This window comes from Peromyscus maniculatus, chromosome 12 (assembly GCF_049852395.1).
Source record: "Peromyscus maniculatus bairdii isolate BWxNUB_F1_BW_parent chromosome 12, HU_Pman_BW_mat_3.1, whole genome shotgun sequence".
In the NCBI taxonomy this organism is placed as follows: domain Eukaryota; kingdom Metazoa; phylum Chordata; class Mammalia; order Rodentia; family Cricetidae; genus Peromyscus; species Peromyscus maniculatus.
In genome coordinates, this window is record NC_134863.1 from 35,366,014 (window position 1) to 35,391,300 (window position 25,287).

Below are 25,287 nucleotides of genomic sequence, written 5' to 3' on the forward strand. Positions count from 1 at the left end.
GAAAATCGCCCGCAGCAAGAATAGACTTAAACCGTGCAGATCATTTTGCAAGACAGATGTGCAACTGAAAGGAGCCTGGCATCCGAAAGCCATCTCCATGGTAATGGCCCCAGGCTCCTGCCTACTACAACTGAAGGCTCATCCAGGCACGGTTCTGTGCGCTCCACCAGGCACCCACCTCACCAACCCCATGCTGGAGCACTGGGGCCTCCTTAAGCCCCTCTTGGCTCCCCCTGCACCCTCTGACAGCTGCTAGAGTAGAAACAGAAGGCTGTGCATTCAGGGAGGCATGAAGCTGGGCACTGGTCAGCCAGGCAGCCCAACTTTCCCTTTGTTCTGATGCCAACATGTGCACAACAGCCCGTGTGGGCAGGGCCCTGGACACCCCATCTGGGTACCCCACTCCTCACAAGGGCTGACTGGCAGGCAAGGCTTCTTGGCTTCCAAACAAGTAAGCAACACTTCGGTCTTCGCGGCTGCCCCCTCCTTGGGCCTCCTAAGCTTAAGTCTTGAGCTGCGGCCTTCCGTCACCCCCAGTTCGGCTGCTTCAGACAAATTCGAGTTTCACTGAGGGATCAAAGGCAGCGTAACGAAGTGACGGATGATGTATAATAATCAGGGCCCCCATTCCTTGTGTTTCTGGGCAGGAAGGAGGCCAGAGATGGAGGAGACTCCGTGATCAGTAACACACTAGTCAGCTATCAGTAGGCAGATGCAGAGGTATCCAGCTGGCTTCATATGAAGGGGAACAGCCTGTTCCCATGCCAGGGCTCTGCAAAGCAGTTTCCTGGGCCCTCAACAATGCCTCGCTGGGAATAAAGGGCAGGCCCTTCAGTTACAAATGGGGTTAACAGGCCTCTGTTGGCGGAAGGGTGGGTCAAGTTTCATGGGAAATGGCTTGAGAGGACACCTGTCCTTGCCTGTTGCCTGTGTGCTTGAGAAATGCATCACAGGAATGTTTTCTCAGCTTTAATATTTTACCGTCCCTCACACCTTCCTTCTGCACATTCTTCCAGCTACTTCATTGAACTGTCCAGCAGACCTACTAATTTCTCAGATCTCCACAGGTCAAAAGCTCTGGTCTTTGGGGCCACCTCTGAGGTTACTATCATGCCTTGTTGTCACAGTACTTGGTCTTTTCTGAGAAAGCTCACAGTATTTTGGGCTCTATACAGAGTCCTGCCCAGTTCCTCCCCCCTGAAAAGCTCAGATTCCGAAGGGAAACCGAAAATTCCAATGTGTAGGTTCTTCGAGACACCTCGATGCGCTGTCCACAGCGATTTCTCCAAATGCACACTGTGCGGTGTGTTCTACACTTCCTCTTTCCACTTAATGGGAATGTCCGGCCCAAATTCTGTTGGCCATGGGAAAAACAAGAAAGCATATGAAAGATATCTACAAGCATTTCCTTGTTGTTGAGGTGCATATGTGAAAAGCACATGTGGGCACATTTGGTCTTGAGTCCATTTGAACTACTTAACCACTTTCTAGCCTCCATCACTCTGCCCTTAATAAGAAGCTAGTAATAGTAAGTAGAACAAACTGGATGGTGGTGGCTCACACCTTTAATCCCAGAACTTGAGAGGCAGAGGCAGGCAGATCTCTCTGAGTTAAGGGTCAGCCTGGTCTTCAGAGCTAGTTCCAGGACAACCAGGGTTGCACAGAGAAATGCTGTCTCAAAAAAAAAACCAAAAAAATAAAATAATAATAATAATAATTAGAACTATGAATTAAATTACAAAATTGGAGGAATATGTTTACGCACGCTCAGTATAAACGGTCAAAATCTTAACTGAAGGCTTACTTCCTCATTTTCAGGGTGTTCCCAGAGTACCTGGGGTCTCAGCTCCATGTTCCTAATATAAGCCAAACCTCAACTTTCCAAGAGGTTCTTCACTCGGTCTTCTCCCTGAACACCCTCCTCGTGGTGGTAAATCAAAGCTCTTTCTGTTCGGGCAGAAAAGATGGCGCCTTTGCTGGGTGCTGTACGAGTCACCAACACCCCCATCTTTTGTGCGCCAGGCCGAGGACTCAAAACAGTTTTGGTGCTCTGGCCATGCAGGTGTTTATCTCACATGGTCCTGTCCCATCGGACTCTCGTGTTCTCAGAGATCAGAGGACAAGCCCGAACTTATCTGCTGGGGTCTGGATGGGATCCACCAGATTGTGGGCACCGCATGGGGCTCACTTGGCAAAGCTGCTGGGATGCTTAGCAGCCTCAGGGCCATGGCCAAATTTCTGGGCTCGCTGTTAGTTCTATTCCCCAACTCTCATGGCCTCCAAGCCTCAACTTGCCCCTGTGGCAGCTTATTGTGTCTATGGCTGAGGTTACGGAGCTTGGGCAGAGTCTAGGCCAATGGCGCCACGACTCAGCGAGAGGCTGACCCCGTGGTCTTTCCCTGCACCTCAGTCACTTTGGACAAGGAGGTAGAGGTACTGAGTGCTTTCTCTGGCTGAATCCCCTGGTTCACAACTTCACAGAAAGACTTGGGTATGGCAGCGAAGAAGGCAGAGGGTCCGCGGCATTGCCTCAGGAAGCGGCCTCTGGCACTGTGGAGCTTGTCTGAGCCCCGAACTGCTCTATCGGTGGGTCCGGAGTCACACACCGCATTCACTCCTTCTCATCTAAGATCCCACTGCTTAGCTTCGCCCACGGATGAGCCTTGGAATACAGTACTTTGCAAGAGGAAAACCACACAAGCCACCCGCAAAGGATAGGGGACCAAGGAAAGCTGCAGTGGATGAGGTCAGGGAGCCGGGCATCTGGAGAGTGACAGGGGCTATCGCGGCTTGGGCAGGCGTCTCAGAAACTGAGCATTTGAGGAAATGACTAAGCGCGCTTATGGATAGCCAGGGCACACAGACCACTAAAGCCAAACAACGGTAACTCACAAGGCGGGCCCAAACCATGTTTTCTTTCCTTTCCTTTCCTTTTTTTTTTTTTTTTTTTTTTTGAGCCGAGGATCGAACCCATGGCCTTGTGCTTGCTAGGCAAGCACTCTACCACTGAGCTAAACCCCCAACCCCCAAACCGTGTTTTCTATAACAGGCATTTAGTGCAGTGCCATCCATCCCTTCAAGCATTGCCGACGCCGCCACTCAGCCATGCTGGTAGTTAGAATTCTACCTGGCACCACAGAAAATGCAAAGGAGATAAGACAGGTCCTAGACGGTGGGGGAGATCAACGTAAGAGTGGTACCCCAGCCTCATCCTCTCCTCTTCCACCAACAGCCTACGCCAGGCTGCCACAAGCTGCATACAATTTAGGGAGGAAGTTGGAGAAGCTAGCTTTGTGCCTCCGTTGGCAGGCCGGGACAGTGAATAAATATGTTTGCTCTCTTTGGGAATTTTCCCCCCTGCCAATCCAATTGTACAAATAATTTTGGCTCCAAACAAAACTCTTTCCCGACAGCCATGGAAACATGACATGAAATTTCTCAAACACAGTTTCTGATGAAAGCGAGGCATGCTAGGCTGTCTTTTATTTAAATAAAAAACAGTTTCTATGGGTGTGTGTGTGTGGGGGGGGGAGTTTTGCATCTGCCAAACAGATTAGCTGTCAAATCTTGGTTTGGTTTTGTTTTTCCTCAGTTGAGGTGTGGCTCCCCACATTTGAAAGGTGGGAGGGCTGAGAGTGGAGGAGACATGAACGAGGTTGGGAAGTGGGGACCGAGGGCAGAAAAAAAAAGTAATAGTCAAGACAAGAAAACTGGGGGTGAGGAGAGAGAAGGCATAGAGCGGCAGGCGTGTGAGAAGGAGGAAAGAAAGAAAAAAACTGTTTTGCAATATTATTAAATGATTTGCAATAAACTGGCTTAAGGCTTTAGGAATTTTTTTTTTTGGCTTGAACCAATTAAAAATATTTTTAAAAGACATAAGGGAACATGAAATGTGATTAATCCTCAAAGGCAAGTCAAAGATGGAGCCATGTCTCCACCGAGTCTGGCGGCCAGATGCACCGTGAGACGTCTGCAGCCACCCCCAATTTATCTGGCTTCAGTGCTTCTGTGAGGTGGAGCTGGCGCACGGAGCTGAAGTTTCTTTTGGACCCGATGAAACAGTTTGGAAAAAATACATTGAAGAAGAGAGAGAGGGGGTGAAAAAAAAAAAAAGATTTGCTTGCCAACAACCCACATCACACATGCTCCTCTGATCATCCAAATATAAATATAAACTTAGCAATGGGAAAATTCATGTGAATCCTGGTGGTCTGGACTCATCAGAGGCAGAGCTGGATCCCAGCACGGTCTTCGTCAGGGCTGGTGGCCAGCACAGGGAGAGAGGAGAGTGAATACAGGAGCCAGGCAGCTCCGAAGGGGGCGGAGCTCTCTAGCATGGTCCTTGTAAACAGAATTCCGGGTTGGAGAGAAGGGACCACTGTCCTGGGGACGGAGGGGGGGTGTGTGTGTGCTCATGTGCCCCTCCTTCCTTCCCAGACACCTGTGAGGTCTGTGGCTCTCACCAGCGCTGGTTTTCCCTTGAAGGTTCCGGTGACCATCTCCTTCTCTTCTCACGTATTTATTTATTTGTTCAGTGTGTGTGTGTGTGTGTGTGTGTGTGTGTGTGTGTGTGTGTGTGTGTGTACACATGTGCCACAGTGACGACTCTCAGGAGTCAGTCCTCTTTACCAGCTTGTAGGATCTGGGGGTTGAATTCAAGTGCCAGGCCTGCATGCAAGTGAGGCTAACCACTGAACCATCTTGCCAGCCCTCCACTGCATTCAATATCCTCCTACGCTTTTGGCTTCCATTTTTTTTTTCTAAAAGCTCTTCTGTGGGGTGCCGGCTGCTCTTCCAGAGGACCAGGTCCCATTCCCAGCACCCACATGGCAGCTAACAGACATCTCTAATTTTCATTGGGAGTGAGGAGAGGGGCGTCAGGGTCTAGTGTCCTCTTCTGGCACTGTATGCATATGATGCACCAGACATACATGCAGGCAAAACATTTACACATATAAACAAATAAGAGTTAAAAATCTAAGTCTTGACATTTTGATGTGCCTACAGTAATTGCTTCATAATCTACTTTTCTATCTATCACGATCTTACTAGAATTAAGACCCAGGTCAGCAGAGAAATTCATACAGACCAAATACTCTGCTCTGCTGACTCAGTATTTTATTTCTTACAATCTATTCAAACAAACAAAATAAACAAACAAAAACCATTTAGTTTCTCTTTTCTGTTGTTTTTGTTTGCTCAGACAGGATTTCACTGTGTAGTCCTGGAACGCACTCTGTAGACCAGGCTGGCCTGGAACTCACAGAGATCCACCTGCCTCTGCCTCCTGAATGCTGGGATTAAAGGTGTGCGCCACCACCCCTGGGCTTAGCACCATTTTCTTTATAGGAAAAATTGCTGTTTGCCTCAGCAGATTGTTGGGTTTTGTTTGTTTTTCTTCTGTTTTCTGTCTCTGTTAAGTGATGGTTTCAGATGTATTTTCTAATTCTCAAACTGGTCATCAGATCCCAAAATGTTTAGAAGTCTAAAAGTAAGATCAAAGTAGACATCATTAAATGTTCCACATATACCGAAATGGAATGTCAAGGAACTCATCAACCCATTAGATTGTCTCCTTTTGTCTTATGGAGCCATCTTGCATCTTTCCACCAAGCGGCCTAGTGGTTCCAAACCACACCAGTCAATCTTCCTCCCATCTTCAGCACAATTGACTTCGGTTGGCCCTCCCTTTTTCTCTTGCCTTAGACAATGGACCTACAATTTTGTGTAAGTGCATCAATACGTGGCTGAGTACACAAAGAATTGGGGGGTGGAGGTGTCATGAGTCTATTGTGAAATAATCTTCTTGTACACTGTGAAGATGTGTCTCTGCCAAGGTACCTTCTGATTGATTTCATAAAGAGCTGGATGTCCAATAGCTAGGCAGGAGAGGATAGGCGGGACTTCTGGGGAGAGAGGGGAACTTGAGAGGAATCAGAGGGGTGAGGATTCACCAGAGAGATGCAGAGTAAGTGGGATGTACAGTATGGAAGAGAGGTAACGAGCCACGTGGCAGAATGTAGATTAATAAATGTGTTTTTAAGTTATAAGAGCTAGTTGGGAACAAGCCTAAGCTAAGGCCAAGCCTTCAGACTTAATAAGTCTCCGTGTGATTGTAATTGGGAGCTGGTGGTCCAAAGAAAGTCCCATCCATGTGAGTTTTTAAACGTGTTCTTGGTAAAAGGCACCACAGACTTGAGCTCAGTTTGGTAAATAGTGACTACTGTAAAACTGGACTCTCAACTATCTCGGATATCCGCTGCTAAGTAAGATGCTCTGTGTGGGGTTTACAGCATAGGTCTATTTAGATGCTTGTAACAAGCTGCTGACACCATTTGAAGATTCTACCAGAATATCAGCAAATTCTTATCAGATAAATTCATGCCTTGATTACCTGAAAATAGAAGAAATTAGTTATGACTTGGACCTAGAGCTGTTTTTTTTTTTTTTAAACTAACATATTCAGCTCCTTGGCGCCTTCTGGGTCTGAAGAGCTTTGGGTGCTTTTCTTGCTCACGTGGCCAAGTCAAACACATCATTTACTACGAAAAGCACGAAATTTCAGACTAAGCCAGCTCTCCCTCTCCAAGCTTTGGCTGCCATGGAGCTGCCTGGCCTGGCTTCAGCTGCAGACTGCCTTCCCCTCCTGGGGCAGCTCAGGAGGCCACCTGTGTTTTCTTTTCTCCCCCAGTTCTTCTCTCCTCTGCCATCCCTTCATCCCAAAGCAAAGGGCGTGCACAGGATTCCACAAGTCAGCCAAGCTGCTCCACATTTTTTTTTTTCTTATTTGGAGCAAATGGCTCCTTCTTGTTTTCTCTGGGAATCATGCACAGCCTGGGCCAGACTGGTGTGTGTTGAGGTTAGGGATGCTACTGCGGGCAAAACCAACCCTTAGGACTCCTTTCTGAGTTACAGAATGTACATTTGTCAAAGGTAAAGAGACAAAAACAAACAAACAAACAACAACAACAACAAAAACCAGTGAGAAAAATCAAGTGGAGGATGGCATGGAATAACAAGAGACAGTTAAGTAATCCGACTAACTTGAGTTAGGTTAAGAATTTGGTCATACGGTTGGGGAGTCGGCGAAGGCTGGAGATCTGGCTAAGTGGTTAAGAGCACGGGTTGATCTTCCAGAGGACCCAGGTTCAGTTCCCAGCACTCACACAAACATCTATAATTCTAGTTTCAGGGTATCCCAGGCCCTCATCTGGTCTCCTTGGGCACCAGGCATGTGCATGGTATATACACGTATGTGCAGGCCATACACAGAAAAATAAAAACTAAAAGATTTGGTAGTGTTCACTATGGAAGAGTCTGTGTCATTCCAGAAACTGTCCCTAGGTCTGTCCACCATGTGTTAAAGGCTTGAGGATGGAATGTAAAGATTCAAAACATTCAAGATAAAAGTAGACTCACACGCATTCTTCAAGATTCAATTCCTAGGTCTTTCTCGATAATCCCGCTCTGCAAATTTAAATATATCATGGCTAGCCTCTCAGTTCTCATGAAAATCTGTTCACATCTCTGTCTGACAACTTAGAGGGTTGCCATATGGAAGGTCATTTTCTCCATTAGATAGAGATGGCCTCAAAAACTGGGACCAGATCTTACTGAACACATCCCAGTTGTTAAGACGCCAGCCTCCATAACACCCAAATAGAGAAGTCAGCACTGGGGAAGCCATAGTTTGCACTTTCCCTTGATGCCCTCAGTGGCTCCGATTTTGCCTCACTGAAGCCCTTGAGGACATCTTAGCAGATGTTAAGCGGAGAGTGGTTGAGGAAGATGCTACATTCAAAGTGGCTAGATAATGAATCAAGGCCACAGAAAACGCTCTCGTAAGAATGTCATAGTGATGGCGGGAAACGAAAGAAGTTCTTGGGATTGATCGGTTAGCCTGCGTACTTCCTTTTCTTTTAGCCTCGCTATCTCTCTGTTCTAAAAAAGGGTTGAAAGAGGCCAGTAAATACAGCATAAGTGTAAAACAGAATTTGAAGTAAGAATCGAGATATGATATATACGTATATATTACAAATAAAATATCAGCAAATCGAACTTCATAAATAAAGGCGTTAATGAAATTGTCAAATGTGTCCAAAGCCACTCCTGACAACATGCAGGTACCAAGCCAAGAAGGCCGCATGAAGCTGGTGCCTTTATCCTCTGGGAGAGTGTGATGGCTATTCTCGATTGTCAACTTCACTAGATCTGGACTTAACAAAAACCCAAATGGCTGGGCACACCTGTGAGGAATTACCTCTCAATTAAATCATTTGAAGTGGGAAGAGCCACTTCTTATCCAGGTCTTTGAGGTGGGAAGATCCACCTTTAATCTGGGCCACACCTTTTGCTGGCAGCCTATATAAAGGCCATGGAAGAAGGAAGCTTGCTCTCTCTTTGCCTGTCTGTTCCCACTGTGTCTAGCAAGTCCCTTCACTGGTGCTAAAGCCTAATTCTTCAGGATTTGGGTGTATACCTGAAGACCAGCTGAGATATTCAGCTTCATGGACTGAACAACTACTGAATTCTTGGACCTTCTTTTGGTAGACAGCCATTGTAGGAATAGCTGGACCACAGCCTGTAAGCCATTCTAACAAATGCCCTTTCTATATATACACGGAGATTCATTCTACACATTCTGTTCCTCCAGAGAAACCTCACTAACACGGAGGGGCTGGAACAATAAAGTCCCCGAGTCCTTGTCTCCAGTGGACAGCTTCATCTGATTCTGAAATCCAGGACATTTTGAGAGCTCAACAGAGTTTATGGGCCCATAAAGATTGAGAACTAATTGAAGCTAGCTATGCTTTGCATTAAGATAAACATTCAAGCCAGGCCATGATGATGACGCACACCTTTAATCCCAGCACTCTGGAGTCAAAGCCAAGCAGATCTCTGAGTTTGAAGCCAACCTGGTCTACAAAGTGAGTTCCAGGACAGCCAGGATTATATAGAGACCTTGTCTCAAAAAAAAAAAAAAAAAAGAACCCAGAGAGGGAGGGAAGGAGAGAGAGAGGAGAGAGAGAGAGAGAGAGAGAGAGAGAGAGAGAGAGAGAGAGAGAGAGAGAGAGAGAGAGAGAGAGAGAGATGGAATCATCAAGACAGCTGCCTAAGTAGATCCTTAGCTTTCCTGCTGGCTTTTAAAGATGTAGATAGGACTATTCAGTGGTCTACTGGGACTTCACAGTCCCAGGCTCTAGAGAAAGCAACAATTCCCAGTTATCTCAGCCTCGACTTAAGACCTCTTGTTCTTTTTTTTTTTTTTTTTTTTTTTTTTTTTTTTTTTTTTTTTTGGTTTTTCGAGACAGGGTTTCTCTGCGTAGCTTTGCGCCTTTCCTGGAGCTCACTTGGTAGCCCAGGCTGGCCTCGAACTCACAGAGATCCGCCTGGCTCTGCCTCCCGAGTGCTGGGATTAAAGGCGTGCGCCACCACCGCCCGGCTACCTCTTGTTCTCTTGAACACTAAGCCCCACCCACCTCACTGCACACTAACTGGCAGGTAGCTATGAGGTCGTCACATGTTCAGTTCCTAACTACACTGTGGCTGTTGGCTGATGGAAGAATCGGAAGAACTGACTCTTAAAAAAGTAGTAGAGACAAAGAGTTTGGAAGAAATGACTCTTAAAAAAGTAGTAGAGACAAAGAGTTTATGTGGATTCCTAGAGGTAGAGAACAGAGAGGGGCCTTCATGTCTCATGTCAGTTCCATGAAGCTACTGTGATTACCCAATAGGCCGTGTGCCCAGACAGAGCCGTACAGGTGGAACTGGGGGCCATGAAGAGGCCTGGAGTTCCCTAGCGGCTATCTGCTGCCGATTCTGGAGCAGAGTGGGAGAGTTGCTGGTGCAGCCACATGGAGTTGTAGCCACCTAGTAAAAAGTTCCTTGGAAGGCTTAAAGAAGGAAGGAGTTCAAAAGGCATTTCAAATATCGAGTCAGACCAGGGGGCCTGAATTGAGGCATTAGAGGTGGGAGATTGTTACCAAAAAGCAAGGTTAGGTTAAACAACACAGGAAATTCTCCACAGGGCACAGGGAGAGTGAATGATTTCCGCCCACATGGCAGGGCAGGTGGGAAAGACCTGGGTGAGACTCGTGGGGGTAATTCTCAACTTCTAGTTCCATTTTTAGCAAAATCCATAAGCTGATGCTACTTGGTCGGGAAGAAATCCACCTCCCAGCACCAACCCAGGAGTACCAGAGGCCTGGGCCAGGACAGTTCTCCAGGGGCCTCTCTATCCCTGAATCCTCAGGCCAGATCCTTGACTCTCTCATGAAAAACTCCCAGTGGTCTCTAGACCGAAGCCAGGAGGTGGCACGTTTCCAGGTAGGCCGAACAGCACTTTGCTTTGTGTGAAGATGAGCATATGAAGGAAGGTCCCCAAACAGGCCTTAAATGCTGAGTGCGGTGTGTGCCTGTGTGTACGCTGGCTCTGCCCTGCCCTGCTTTCGTCTGAATGCAGAGGGTGCCGTTGGTAATCCCATCACTAGAGCAGTCTCCTTGTACAGCAGCCAGTCAGCGGAACAGAGCCCCATTCTGCTCAGGAATGTGTTCTCAGAAACTAACTAATCTAACTGCTGAGTCCGGGCCAAACTTCCCCGTGGCATTAGCCCAAAGATAGCACCCCTTTCTCTGGCCCCCACCAGCCTTCCTGCCAGCCTAGTGATGCCCCCTCCAAGCCTGGGAGTCTGCAGCTCTCCTCCCCTGGCTACCTCCTCTGCAGGATACCCACCCTCACACCCTCGCTCACCCCGTTTCTCCAACTTCTTTTTTCTAGTCAGGCCCAAACATTTCACAAGCCAATAGCTCTTGGCTTCCAAATGAGACCATCCCCACTCTAGCACATGCCTTTCTATTCCAACCACACATCCCTTCAAGCACCAAAGAAAGCAGCAGTCATGGTTTGTTTTGTTTTTTTGTTTTTGTTTTGCTTTAAATAAAGACTGTAAACTGAACCTCTTCACACAGATACACACTGAACCAAACAGAGAGGTCCAAACTAAACCATCTCTTCTCCAACTCCCACTTCTCCCAACAATAAAAGGTTCAGGCTGGCTCCCCGTGAGGTTGGATAGACAATTATAGAGCGTATTGAGCTTCTACAGACACATGCCAATCATTGGCAGATAGAATCTCTCTCCTAGATGCCCCTTTAAGGCATAGATGTTGAAAGGTATGTCTTATTTGTAATAATGAGCAATTGGGAAATTGCTCAGCAACAGGAAATACTTCAGTCCCTTATGGAAGAATTCTACTGTAGGGAGGATGAGTGAGCTCGCTAAGGGCACAGCAGGATGTGTTAGAGCCATGGTTACACGGTATACACATATGCAGGAGCACATTGGTTGTCCACTTAGGAGCCAGGGTCTTTGCACTCTATTGTATGCATTGTATACTCATCGAAGGAGAAAAGGTAAATTATCATATGGCCAAAGGAAAATGCTTATCATACAATGCCAAAGGGAAAGGTAAGAATAGAATATGCATTATTTAGTCATATTATAATAACATAAATATATGGGTATGAATAAAAACTGGAAGATTATATACCAAAATGACAAACATGGTTGTGTGAAGATGGCGGACTTTTTTAAAAATTTATACTATCCATCCATTTTATTTTATTTTTAAATATATAGGTTGGTTTAATCCAGCAGTTTTCACATAATCCAATGTGTCTTAGCAGCCGTCATTCCCTCATTAGCAATGAGAAAAATCTAAAGAAAATACAATAATATACAGAACCCAGACTCTCTGTATATTTCTCAGAAGATGACAGACTTAAGGATTACGTTGCTTTCTACATATTCCAAACTTCCTATCGGGCAATTCTAATTTTAAAATCGGTAACAGAGGAAGTCAGAAATATCTGACGCCAAGAAGTGTGGTTCTGATCTCAGCCACTCTTAACGGGATGAGATGATCCCCTATCTATCTCCACCCCTTCCTCTAAGCCTTCCTACATCCCCCTACCCACCCTGAAGCCCAGCCAGAGAAAAGCGCCTAGCTGCACTTTGCCCAGCGCTTAGCTTTCTCCCAGAGACCTGACACTCAAACTGAATGGCATGTCTAGGAGAGTAGGGAAGGGACAGAGATATATCTCAGTGTCAACCTGGCCCCTCAGGGAGACACTCTTCCCATGCCCTGTAGGAAAAAGCAGAACTTCTTGATATTTCCCAAGAAACGAGGAACACCAGCAGCAGCCCTGTTCCACTATCCCACAGTGACGTCCTGTTAGGGATCTGGGACAAGAGGCAGGGAGGAAGCCTTTCTTTCTTGCTCTTCTGTTTTCCTATTCCTTAACACACTCTTTCCAGGGCTCACATCTCACACACCTCCGAGACCTCATTTGACATCAATTGACCCACATTGCAGAAGTTTTCTCCTTTGGATCTATGATGTAGGACAGCTCACTTCTTAGAACCACATTACCCATGAGGCCAATGGTGATAGTGATACGGAAGCCCAAAACAAGCTTGTCAGGGACGAAAGGACACTATTAAGTTATGAGACCACGAGTTCTAGAAATCTCAAAGTTTATAGCCAAATGCCTAAAGTCTTGACAAGTTTCCCTATTTCCTACCTTTCAGGGGGAAAGGGTCCTAGACGGAAGCGATTCTTTGTTCCCTGGCCATGAGCTAAGCATCCAAGAATGAGAACTGAGGAAAGCATTTGATGAGTAGTTGTCGTGAAGGGTTCGTGAACGAAGGACTGAAAGTCAGATAGCAAATGCCCTGTGCATAGGACATTGTACATCCAGTGGCAATCACATATCAAGGCAGTGTGTCACACTGTCCCCCCTACCATATGGCCTATCAGAGTGAGTTGAGTAGGGTACACAGAGTGTCAGTTAGCATTACCTGTCCTGGATGAGGCTCCTCATCCAGCTATGAGCGTCAAGTCACTTGACCCTTACTTTGATTTATTGGATCCTCAAAATACACTCTCAAAGTCATTGTAAAAATTAGGTCTCACTCTCACAAGCATAAAAGAAATGTGAAATGTGAGCAGTCCTAAAGACCACGTGGCAGGAAGTACTGAGTCCACCAGAATCACTTCTTTGTGTGTGTGGAGTGGGTGAGTGGGAGGTTGGAGGTCACTTAGCCCTTGGCTTCCGTGTGTGTGTGTGTGTGTGTGTGTGTGTGTGTGTGTGTGTATTTCTTTTTCTTTTTCTTTTTCTTTTGAGACAGGGTTTCTTTGTGTAGCTCTGGCTGTCCTAGAACTCACTCTGTAGACCAGACTGGCCTCAAACTCAGAGACCCTCCTGCCTCTGCCTCCCGAATGCTGGGATTAAAGGCGTGCGCCACCACTGCCTGGCTTGGCTTCCATATATCGACCTGAGGATATGCGTTCTTTTAACGTAATAATCACAGACAATAGAGGGGAGATAACACTAATTCAACATCATCACAAGCAGAATGCCTACAGACAATGATTTCAGCCAACTACCTTACACTGAGAGCAGCAATATAAGATACGCAAACCCCTGAAAAGAAGGGAAAGAAAGAAAGAAAGGAAGGAAGGAAGAGTGTGAGCTTTGAGTGGGTGTCGCCTCTTCCTTATTTCTCTTCTCTTTATTCAGTTATTAAGCAATTTCCTTTGCATTTCTTTGGGAATTTATATTTAGGGTCTGGTCAGATGGCTCAGTGGGTAAATGCACCATCCAGTGAGCCTGAGGACCTGTGCTCAGTCCTCCTAGGACCCTCATGGTGGACTAAAAGAACTGACCCCCACAAGTTATTCTCTGACCTCCACCTGCACTCAGTGGCAATACACATCACCACCACCACCACCACCACCACCATCATCATCATCATCACCACAATAAATTTTAAATAATTTATATCCCAGGCATTAGGAATATGCTGAGGCCAAGTTTGGAGTACACAGGCTCTCTCCATAGCCCTGAAAAAAAAAAAAAAAACCTGACTGAAACCTCTGTGACGAGGGGGTAAGAGGTAAAAAGTCGTGCTCAGACAGCAGCTGTCATATGCTACTAAAACAACTGACCAAATAGCGGAGGCACCAATTCTGGGCCCCCAGAACAGTTCACTTCTTGCAGACGCTCTACACATCACCCTGCTCAGAGGGGAAAGTTCTCCAGGACACCACAGGCCCCAAGACTGTTGAGCAGGCACCACTTGGCTGTGGTGGAAAGTTTCAGCAGTTGTGGTCCCTAGAATGCTATGATTATGGAGATTCGAGAAAAGAGAGACAGTAGGAGAAGGAGGTGAGGCCACGCCGCACAGTGTGGCAAAGCAGCAGACTCACTGGCTAGTGTCACCGTGGCTGGCACGCTGGCCACAGCTCCTGCGGGAATCCGAGCCACACACTGGTACCGTCCCACGGTGTGGTTGTTGAGGGCAGCAATGACGAGGGTCCCCCGGGTGACGAGGACACCCAGAGCATCATCCGAGCCATTGATCTCCTTCCCGTTGAGGCGCCAAGTCACATTCACCCACGGTGGCTCTACCACACAGCCCAGGATCACAGTTCCTCCCAGCTTCTGGACAGTGGACACGGGCTGGACGGTGACCTGGGGAACTTCATCTGGAAAAAGAATAACAATAGAGCAATGAGCAGAGTTCCCCAAGAAACCACTGCTGCCGCCATCTTTTGAGAAGCCACCTAGGTAGGATTCGGCACCCAGGTGAGCTGCCCTTCTCTTGGAAAACTCAGCTCCCCTTGCCCATTCCCCACCCTACCTGTTACTAGAAAGTCCCCTAGCTACATAGCCAGGCAGTATAAAGGCAAAAGCTCAGGCTCTGGAGTTGGACAGAGCTTGGCTGAATCCAGTGCCGCCACTTGGAGCTGTGGAATTCTGGCCTTTCTGCCAACTGTGGCTAGTAATGCTTGACTCACAACATTGTCGAAAGGCTCGCTGGGCATGCAAATGGCCTAGCCTGGGCTCATACAATAAAGGCATATTACAGGCAGCTATTATTGGTATGCATCCTCTACTAGTAGTATAGAAAGTATTAAAACACAAAACTATAACCAATATGGCATTGTCCTGATCACTTTTCATCTTGTGTTCTCAAGTGTGCCACAGCCAGGAGGTCAATAGAGATGTCGTAGCCTAAGGACACTAAGCTGCTTCAGGCTCCCATCTGATATCACGGTAAAGCCCTCTTCCCAGAGGGGCAGGCTGGGAACAGAACGAAAGCACTCACCCAAATCAGCAAGGCAGCCGGCTGCAGTCAAGAGTAGCCAGACTGGCGTAACCATAGGCCACTTTCCTCTGCACGTTGTCATCTTCCCACAGAGTATGGTGTGTCACAGAGGGTTCCGAGCCAAAGTCCCATAAGCCACGCGTGAGCCTTGTAGAGATACTGCAGTCCTCTGTAACCCTGTTATGAGAGAAGTTGGGAGCATGGCCATGGTGAGACTCTCTGGGGCTTGGCCCATCCCTCAACCCCACTCCATCAGACTTGCAGGCAGTGTTCAGAGGCTGTGCTACCGGAGGACCAAAGAGGTTCTTCATGACATTTCTTATCTGAAGGATGAGTCTTATCAGGATCCCTCCTGTGTCAGGAGGTAATTTCATCATGGAAACAGTGCTAGAACCTTGACCGTGACTGACAGCGAGGACAAGAGAGTCCAAGGTATGGAGGGACTGAGAACCATGGAAGGGCCAGGTAGGGGCAGTGAGTATCTATGTGGGTAAGTCCAGACACTGGAACAGACAAAAAGCATCCTTCTTGTACACTATCAGAAGCTATGTATCCATGGCTACGTGACATGCCATGTCATAGTGCAGAATGCTGTTGGGCAATGCTGTTAGATGTGAACTGAGTTCCTCTTTGGGGGGATGGTCCTCACGTTCCCAGTGACTCCTGAAAGCTTCAAGTCTCTACCCCCAACGTCTCACGTAGGTCCTTAGGAACTCCTTTATTCCCAGAATAAACCTACCTCCTAAGTTTGTCAACAGCCTCTATTGCCCCAAACACAAAACAGACGAGGGTCACAGTGTCAGCCAGAATTCTGACTCCCTCAGTGCACAGAGCCTTATTTCAGCTTAGCCTTCCTGCTTCCATTTCTCTCTACCCCTAGAGCAGAATTCTGGGGCTTCCACCTTCATCATGCACAGGGTTGCAATCTCTGTCTGGGACGACAGTCCCCTGGGGATTCTGACAGCATTGCCTCTCCAGCTGCCTGATACACCATCAGCCACCCTTTATTACCTGCCTAACGCCTTCACCTCTCCTCTCCCACAGTTATTATTATCCCCATAGCTATGGTTCTTCAAAAGATTCTTCAAAATCGCAAAGGCAACTGAATATCCCGATACATTCTTCTACTATTGCCCAAAACAAGGCATTATTTCTATGCTTTCTGCTGGCGTATCTGTAGCATGACCAAATAAGGAAGATGGATCAACACCTTTATTAGACAGAGACATCGAAACGATTTCCAGAGCCGGACGGTGGTGGCGCATGCCTTTAATCCCAGCACTTGGGAGGCAGAGCCAGGTGGATCTCTGTGAGTTCGAGGCCAGCCTGGGCTACAGAGCGAGATCCAGGACAGGCACCAAAACTACATGGAGAAACCCTGTCTCAAAAAAGGGGGAAAATAGAGTTCCAGGAACAAGAAAACAATGTTCTGATGACCAGAGAGTAGCAGACTACCACCCCTCCAATCATGTGCATTTGCAGTAATTTTATATGAAGTAGAGTTGGAGTATTTATTTACTTACTATTTGTGTAAGGGCTTGGGGGTGCACGCACACAAGCATGTGGAGGCAGGAAGTCAACATCTTATGTCCTCAATTGCTCTCTAACTTATTTTTTACAGACAAGGTCTCTCATTAAACTTAGAGCTCAGGGAGGCATGGTAGCACATACCTTCAATTCCAGCACTTGGGAGGCAGAGGCTGGTGGATTTCTGAGTTCAAGGCTAGCCTGATCTACAGAGAGAATTCTAGGACAGCCAGGGCTACACCGAGAATTCCTGTCTCAAAAGAAAAAAACCAAACCAAACAAAAAAAGCCCCAAATCAACAACAACAAAACCCTAGTGTCATGGAATATTAGTTTAAGATGTGTTACACTCATTTATGCTGTGGAAGATTTGTTTAATGATGCATAGATGTGTTACTTACGTTCTTTTATGTTGCATTTGTTTAACTCTGTGAAGCTGTGTTACTGTGCCTGCCTAAAACACTTGATTGGTCTAATAAAGAGCTGAACAACCAATCGCTAGGCAGGAGAAAGGATGGGTGGGGCTGGCATGTGGAGAGAATAAATAAGAGGAGAAATCTAGAGAAGAGTGAGGAGGGAGAAAAGAAGGGGACACCAGGGGACAGCCACCCAGCCACACAGCCACACAGCCAGCCACAGAGTTAGAAGGGAAGATATATAAAATAAAGAAAGGTAAAAAGCCAAGGGCAAAATGTAGTTAAAGAGAAATGGGAATATTTAAGTTAGAAAAGCTGGCTAGAACCAAACCAAACTAAGGCCAGGTATTTATAAGCAATAATAAGTCTTCATGTATTTATTGGGAGCTGAGTGGCAGGCCCACAAAGAGTAAAAAACTAAACAAAAAACAATACCCTAGAGCTCACCAATAGTGTAAACCAGCTGGCAGCAAGCCCCCGAGATGCCCCTGTCTCTGCCTCTCCAGGACCGGGATTGTAGAGGGCACACACTACTGTGCCAGTTGTGTGTGTGGCTACTGGGATTTAAGTCTTTATGCTTGTGTAGCAGCAAGTATTTTACTGACTGGACACACCCTGTTTCTGTCCCATTTCCTGTGGCTTACAAGAAAGGGTTTAATATAGATTTAAGCATGAACATTAGAATATTGCAGAAGAGATTAGTGCAAGGGGAAAGTGTTACACACTTAGGACATGAGTGTGGGCCTCTCAAGAGAGGAGTGTTCAAGCATATTACCAACAGCCCTTTATATAAGTTCTGTGGTTTCTGACATTACACTGTTCAAATAGTTCCTTCCTTCCTTCCTCCCTCCCCCTCCCTCTCTCCCCCTCCCTCCCTCCCTTCCTTCCTTCCTCTCTCCCTCCTTCCTGTGTGTGTGTGTGTGTGTGTGTGTGTGTGTGTGTGTGTGTGTGTGTGATTACAAAGGCAGGATCTCTCCAGAGTTGGCCGGCTTGGTAAATCTAGAGAACCTAGTTAGTCAGTTTGCTCTGGGGATCCCATCTCTACCTCCTGAGCACTGAGACTACAGACAGACCACCACTCCCACCTGCATTTATTATGTGGATGTCGGGGTCTGAACTCTAGCCATCTCCCCAGCCAAGATAATATTTTGACTGTAAACAGAGTTCATAGTCTTATTTTTGAGATTCTCAAAAGGTTACAGGTTTGCAGCCGTGAGAGGGATACGGTTAACCTCAAAAGTCATATAAGCTTAGGCCTTAAGCATGGTTCATTTTCAACATTCTTATACAAGAAATCTTTGTTTAAAAGATTAAGCTGAGAATTTTGACACAACTAAATAAAAAAAATTTTATGGTAAAGATCATTATGGCAATATAGTGATCTCAATATTTCTGAGACAGCGGCCTATGATCAAAATGTAATTCTACAACAATTGATCTAACGAGAGACTCTCAAATCTTAGTCACATTGGAAATGTGGAGGGAATGACTATGCTTCCTGATGGAGAGCTTTCCTGAGCTTCCAATCCACACTTTCTGGCTGCCCACAGGTCTGCCTTATGTGGGCATTTCAGGCCTTCTGACCCAACCCTGCCACAGCCTCTTGCCCTGTGCTTGAGACTTGCCTAAATCCTTGGCTTTTCTGAGGCCCTTTGGCTCTGGTCTTAGTCCAGCCTGGCTGCTATGAGGGTGCAGAAGACCACATGGGCTCCACCCAATGAACAACCTCCGGCCCCAACCCACAATGAGGGAAGCTCATGGCGCGTTTCTTGCCCCTTGATGTTCATGCCCACCTTTTGCCAGGAACCGACAAGACCTCTCAACTGTCCTAGGAGCAGACAGGGATGTTTCCTGTTTGACAGAAAAATCTTAAGGAAGATTTGAAAAGTCTATTTCTGACATACTCAATAATTTCCTGCAGTGTAGAAACTTTCTGTTCCTGTTTTAATAGCCTAATAAATCAAAGTGCTGTTGCTTGTGAAGTGAAACTCATGGAGCTTGTGGAGCTCATGCTTAGGATGTGAGTGCTGCTGGGGACAGCAGGCGGGTGAGAGAATGCCTGCCTGCTACTGCTCCAGAGGCCAGCCAAGCTCTGCACAAGATGAGTCCTCTCATGGGCACACCAGCCCTGTGAAGTGGGGACCATTATCTCTACTTCACAGGTGAAGAAACCGAGTACCAGAAACATAACTGTTCATGGTTGTGAAACTGTATGCCTTGGATGGAAGCCACATGGCTGCCTCCAGAGCCCTGTGTTTCCTGCTACTATGGAAGTCTTTCTCTACCTTTCCTATCAGGGCTGTGTACCCATTTTTCTTTCTTTCTTTTTCTTCCTTCCTTCCTTCCTTCCTTCCTTCCTTCCTTCCTTCCTTCCTTCTTTCTTTCCTTCCTTCTTTCCTTCCTTCCTTCTTTCCTTCCCTCCCTCCCTCCCTCCCTCCCTCCCTCCCTCCCTCCCTCCTTTCTTTCTTTCTTTCTTTCTTTCTTTCTTTCTTTCTTTCTTTCTTTCTTTCTTTCTTTCTCTTTCCTTCCCTCCTTCCTTCCCTCCTTCCTTCCTTCTTTCCCTCCCTCCCTCCCTCCCTCCCTCCCTCCCTTCTTTCTTTCTTTCTTTCTTTCTTTCTTTCTTTCTTTCTTTCTTTCTTTCTTTCTTTCTTTCACAGAGTTGGAAAGAAAGTACGGCCAGATGGTGATTTCTAGGAGAAACATCTTGCCAAAAAGCGTAACTTTCTGTGTCCTTTCCGCTTTCCAGATCATTCTTTTTCCATTCTCAATTGACGTTTTCCCAATGAGATGACGAATTAAAATAGAACCGTGCATGAGTTCCTAGTTACAGGATTTCTTTTGTAAGGGAACTAACTCATTCATGACATGCCCCAGTTTCCCCATCCCCTTAAGGAGACTGGCACCAACTTTCTTCCCAGCCTAGGAAAGACAGACGGGGAGGGGGAAGAGAGAGGGAGAAGGGAAAGGGCATATGAATGTGAAGCAATAGATAGATAGCCAAGTGGGAGCAAGCAAGGGACGACGTGAGCCAAGGGCTGTTTCTCCCCTCCGCACAGGGCGCACGGAGGTGTTTGGGTTGTAAAATGGACAAAGGTTTCACGGAGGAAACTCAGCCCAAGTCTCCTGCTGCTTTAGGAGGACAGGACAAACACTTCCTGTTACTTCTGCACCCTTGGTAGCTTATACACTTCAAAATGGAAACAGCACTACCGCGGCCAGCCACCAGCCTGCTTTTTTTTTTTTTTTTTTTTTAAGGGAAAAAGGAGAAGAGGAGGTAGTAGGGGAATTGAGAGGGGAGAGGGAAGCATGAATTAGCTGACCCCAAAGGGAATTCTGGGGTCTCATTTTGTAAAAGTAGAATTATGATGGGGTTGCGGGGGGGGGGGGGGGCGCGGGGAGGCAGCAACAACAGAAAAGACTGTGTAGCACTGAAGTTTCTCTCTGGCTGGCTAGGGAAACTGAATTCCAAGTTACTCTTTTCTGAGACAGGGTCTCACGCTGTAGCTCAAGCTGGCCTGGAGCTTACTAGTAGCGCAAGCTGGTCTTGAACTCAAAGTGGCTGCTCTGTCTTGACTTCTCAACACTTTACAGGGTTTTATAGGTGTGATCCAACACGTCTGGCTTAGATTTACTTTACTTTTTCTTTTTCTTTTTCATTTGTAGAGCTAGGTATTGAACCCAGGGTCTGACACATGACAGGCAGGATCTCTACCATGGAAATATAGTCCCCCCCCAAAATTCTTTGCTTTTGTCTGTTTGGTTTGGGAAGTGGGGTGACAGAGCCCAGAACCTCATACCTCACATATTGTGTGTTATGGACACTTTACTGATGCTTCCTAGAGTAAGGTCCTTACTATACTTGATTGTGTAACAACTTCAAAGGTATGAGTATTAAAAAATCTTATTTAAAACACATATGCGCATATCTATGTCTCTCTCTCTCTCATCTATCATCTATCTATCTATCTATCTATCTATCTATCTATCTATGTATCTATCTATCTATCTATCTATCTATCATCTATCATCTATATGATAGGAATATAAATATACATATATATGTATATATATGCAAAGTTTGAGACGGAGAACCTAACTGTGGTGTGACTTTGCCTCCTTGTGAAACAAGTGAGATGTTTTCAGAGTTGGAGGAAGACACCAGCAAGGCCTGTTATTTTTCTTGGCAATATAAAAATATGTCTGGACCCACCTTATTTTCTTACACATTTTCTCAGAAAAAGAACTGTTTAAAATCTCTAAAGCAGGCAAATGGGAAAATGAATTCTTGCCATGATTTCTAATCCCCGAGGACTAGTGACTCGCCATTTTAAAGGATGATCTGCACAAAAAAGTTTGTCTTGAGCAGCTTCGCTCCTGACACCCGTGTTTCCCACTGAAATAATCCGCTCCTCACAGCCGTTTCTGAAGCCGTCCAAAAGCAACAGCACAGCACACATTTCTGGGGTTGAGACCAGGCATGAAAAATGGTGGCCTGAGAATATTTATTTATCTTTTTTTTTTTTTTTGAGAAAATAACAAACAACCGAAAGTCTATCATCAGGAGGCAGTCTGTTCCACCACTTCCCATGGGGCTGGCTGAGCACATGGAAGAGAGAGACCCTTCACACGGGCCATCTCTCTTTCTGCCTCGCCGGCTCAGACGCAGGTCCTCTGCAGGGCCTGGGCCTGCACCAGTGACAGGAGAGGGTAATCAAGCAGACCACATAAGACTCCTCAGGAACAAGTGACTGGCAAGAATGAGACTTGACAGAGCCTTTTGTTCCGAGGGCTGAGAAAGGCTAGACAATTAAGTGTATCTGCCAAGGTGCGTGTTTTGACAGGCTTCCCATTTTATAGAGTAAGATTCCCCATTCCCAGTGGTCTGTGAAGGCAGAGCTAAGCATTTTTTATCCCCGGCTGGAGACAAGAAGTAAGTGGGTGCAAGTGTTGGTAACCCCAGGTCTCCAGAGAGTAGAATCCCTATACAAAAGATCACGCTGAAGGAGGTCCTAGGAAATCACAAACATTTATTTCTTGGAGAGATGAGTATGCTAATTTAGAGAGATTTAGGAAAAGGAACTTTAAAAACACTACCAAAACACCACGTATACACCCTTGAAAATATATAGTAAAAAAAAAAGTTTATTTTTACTTAAAATGTTGTGCTTTACCCACAGACCTAATTAAAAGGAAACATTTTTTAAATTGGAAGGACCTCAGGAAAAATGCAGTATGGCTTAGAATAACATCTAGTGTGTTTCCAGGCAACTGATCTCCCAGTTAATTAAGCCAGGAAACTGGAGCTACAAGTCATCTCAGAATCCAAATCCAGTGCTCATCTCAGTACCCAGCACCATCCCCTGCAGGGTTTCAGAACTGGTTATAACTGTTTCTGCATCTGGTTCCTTACACATAGAGATAATATTGCCTGTATTGCCATCTGTCACAGTGACGTGTGTGTGTGTGTGTGTGTGTGTGTGTGTGTGTGTGTGTGTGTGATGCCTGTATATTTGATGTATGTACTTCTTAGTGTGTGTGTTCAAGTGTGCAGTTAGAGACCTGAGACTAGCATCAGGTGTCTTTCTTGATTACTTATCGTCTCTTCTGTTTTTAAAACAGGGTCTCGAAATGAGCAAGACGCTCTTCAAATCCACTAGGCTGATTGGCCAATGAGCTTCGGATATCCACCTATCTCCTCCGTGCTAGAGAATCAGAAGTGTACCACCACCCCACCCACCTTTAACCCAGCTTTTGCACATGGGTTCTGGAGCTCTGGACCCAGGTCTTCATGTTTGTGTGGCAGGCCCGTTACAGACTGAGCTATCCCTCTAGAGAGGTAGTAACTCTCTGCATGGCAGTTTTCATCATTCTTGTCACAAGCATACTAAATCTAGAATAATCTCCTAAAGTTCACTATACAAACCCTCTATGACAAAAATTGTAAGACAAGGACAATGTGCGACCCCAAACAAGAGGTGACAAGTGACCACCTATCAAGTCGAGCAATCTTGCTAATATAACAACGGAACAGATTTTAGGTTTGCTTTAAGTGATCATATAGGGGTGGTGACTGCTGCATCTGTCAGCACAGTTCTAGACTGATATCTGAAACATCTACCTAGACCTCTCCGGCCCCTCCCTCGTCCCTACTTTCCCTCTCCCCCTCCCTTTATTTCCCTCTTGAGTGTCGGTGGGGTACATCTGTGTGTGTGTTTGCATGTGCATGTGTGTTTATACGCATGTACAGGCCAGAGAATAACCTTGGGTGTTGTTCTTCAGAAGTCATCCACATTTTTTTTTTGAGGCACAGTCTCTCGCTGTCCAGAAAACCTCTAGATAAGCTAGTCTGGCTAACGAGCAGCCCCAGAGATCCAACTGTCTCCCACTCTCAGTGTTGAGAGTACACCACTACTCTCAACTTTTTTTTTAAATGTGGTTTCTGGGGTTCAAACCCAGGTCCTTCTGTGTTTGGCAAGTAGTTTACTAACTAAGATATCTCTCTAGCTCTTTTTCTTCTTTGTGGTGCGTGTGTGTGTGTGTGTGTGTGTGTGTGTGTGTGTGTGTGACAAGGTCTTGTTGTGTAGACCAGGCCAGCCTTGAACTTGAGATCCTCCTACCTCAGCTTCCCTAAGTACTGGGGTTACAAGCATATGACACCATTCCCAGTTCCATTCTGTTGTCAAATAGGGGACAATTATAATGGTCAAGTGTTCTCAAATAATGCGCCATGCGCTAGTCAGCTTCTGAGCATATTTCTCCTTTAGTCTTTATCCAGATTTTATGTGTGAGCCTATCAAAATCTACATGTACTGTGGTTTACACTGGGGGGAATAAAGTGCTGTAATCTACCTCCTATGGATAGTATAGAGACATTGATAACTGTCACACAGCCAAATTTGGGATATAAATTTACTAGTACCCAGCAAATACACTTGAGCTCTTCTTTATTTCGCAGACTCCTCTGTAGCTAATTGAAGGTCATGTGACTAGTGATGGCCAGTAAAATATGAATAGGTCCATATGTCATTTCTGGACCAGACAAGTCATGAGCTAGAGAGCCAGGTCTGTTTCTTCTGGTGTGGTGACCATAAGTGACATGTGTCAGAGCCCACAGCTATGTGACAGAAGAAAGCAGCTCAAGATGTGATATTAGAAGAAACAAACCTTTCCTTGCTCTTAACCATTCAAGTTCTGGAATTAGTCTCATGGGCCAACCCCAGCCTCTTTTATTCTAAAAACTTGGCTGGTAATGGAGTCAGTCACAAATGGAAGATGGGAAATGAGATCATTTTTAGGAAAAGCTTTCTGAATGTGGTGGTGCTTGGACTGAGTCTGTGTGTGTGGGGGTATCCATGTCAGGAAGAGGAGGATGTCTCCATTAGAAGGAAAAGCTGAGGCCGGGTGGTGGTGGCACATGCCTTTAATCCCAGCACTTGGGAGGCAGAGCCAGGAGGATCTCTGTGAGTTCGAGGCCAGCCTGGTCTTCAGAGCGAGATCCAGGACAGGTACCAAGGCAAAGCTGAGCAGTGGGAAAGCAGTGTTTGGTGTGGAGGCTGCCACATCACGAATCAGGTACTGAAAAGACTTTTCTGGAATAGTGGTCTCCCGCCATTTCCTAATTCATGATACTATGTATGGGCAACTATCTCTAATACACACCTCATTCATCAGTTAAATATATATATGGAAGGTCTAAAAAAATTAAACAGGTAAGTCTAAACATATTTGAAGGACTCTGTAATCCTGACTGTTTTACAATCATTAGCTAATAACTTTTGACACAGGCTTGTTTGGGGGCAGGATCACTGCCATAATCTCTCTCAAACAGTCCGCTTGAATGCTAATTATTTTGTTGACTTCTCGTGAGTTGTGATTGCGTTCCCAAAGCTTTGCCCTCCGCCCGTGGCCACAGAAAGGTCAGCTCCACTGTTTTCCTTTCTGTGTTTGCATGCACTCAGATTATCAACCTTCTCTTCAAGCCAGTTCCCGCGCAGCCATCTCTTTAAGCCACTTACCCTTTTGTGAGAGGTAATTTAATTAAAACTAAATAATATAATCTGAAAATCCACTTAAGAGAGAACAAGAAAGCTGAGGAGCAAGTGAAGGAGTGGTTAGGGTCCCCACCGACAAGGCCTCTCCACCCAAGAGATATCTTGGATACTGTGCAGATTG

At 46.1% G+C, this 25,287-nt stretch overlaps 1 protein-coding gene across 4 annotated transcripts in view; it reads right to left on the bottom strand.

Annotated features, from left to right (window-relative positions):
* Positions 1-25,287, bottom strand: part of Boc (BOC cell adhesion associated, oncogene regulated) — a 73,783-nt gene that overhangs the window by 20,725 nt on the left and 27,771 nt on the right. For all 4 annotated transcript variants that reach the window (XM_006975773.4, XM_015994685.3, XM_042259330.2 and 1 more), the window contains 2 exons: positions 15,174-15,350; positions 14,272-14,550 (listed from right to left, as the gene is read on the bottom strand). In XM_006975773.4, the coding sequence (XP_006975835.1) occupies positions 14,272-14,550; positions 15,174-15,255 (361 nt within the window). In that variant the 5' untranslated portion in view covers positions 15,256-15,350. The remainder of the gene's footprint in view (positions 1-14,271; positions 14,551-15,173; positions 15,351-25,287) is intronic.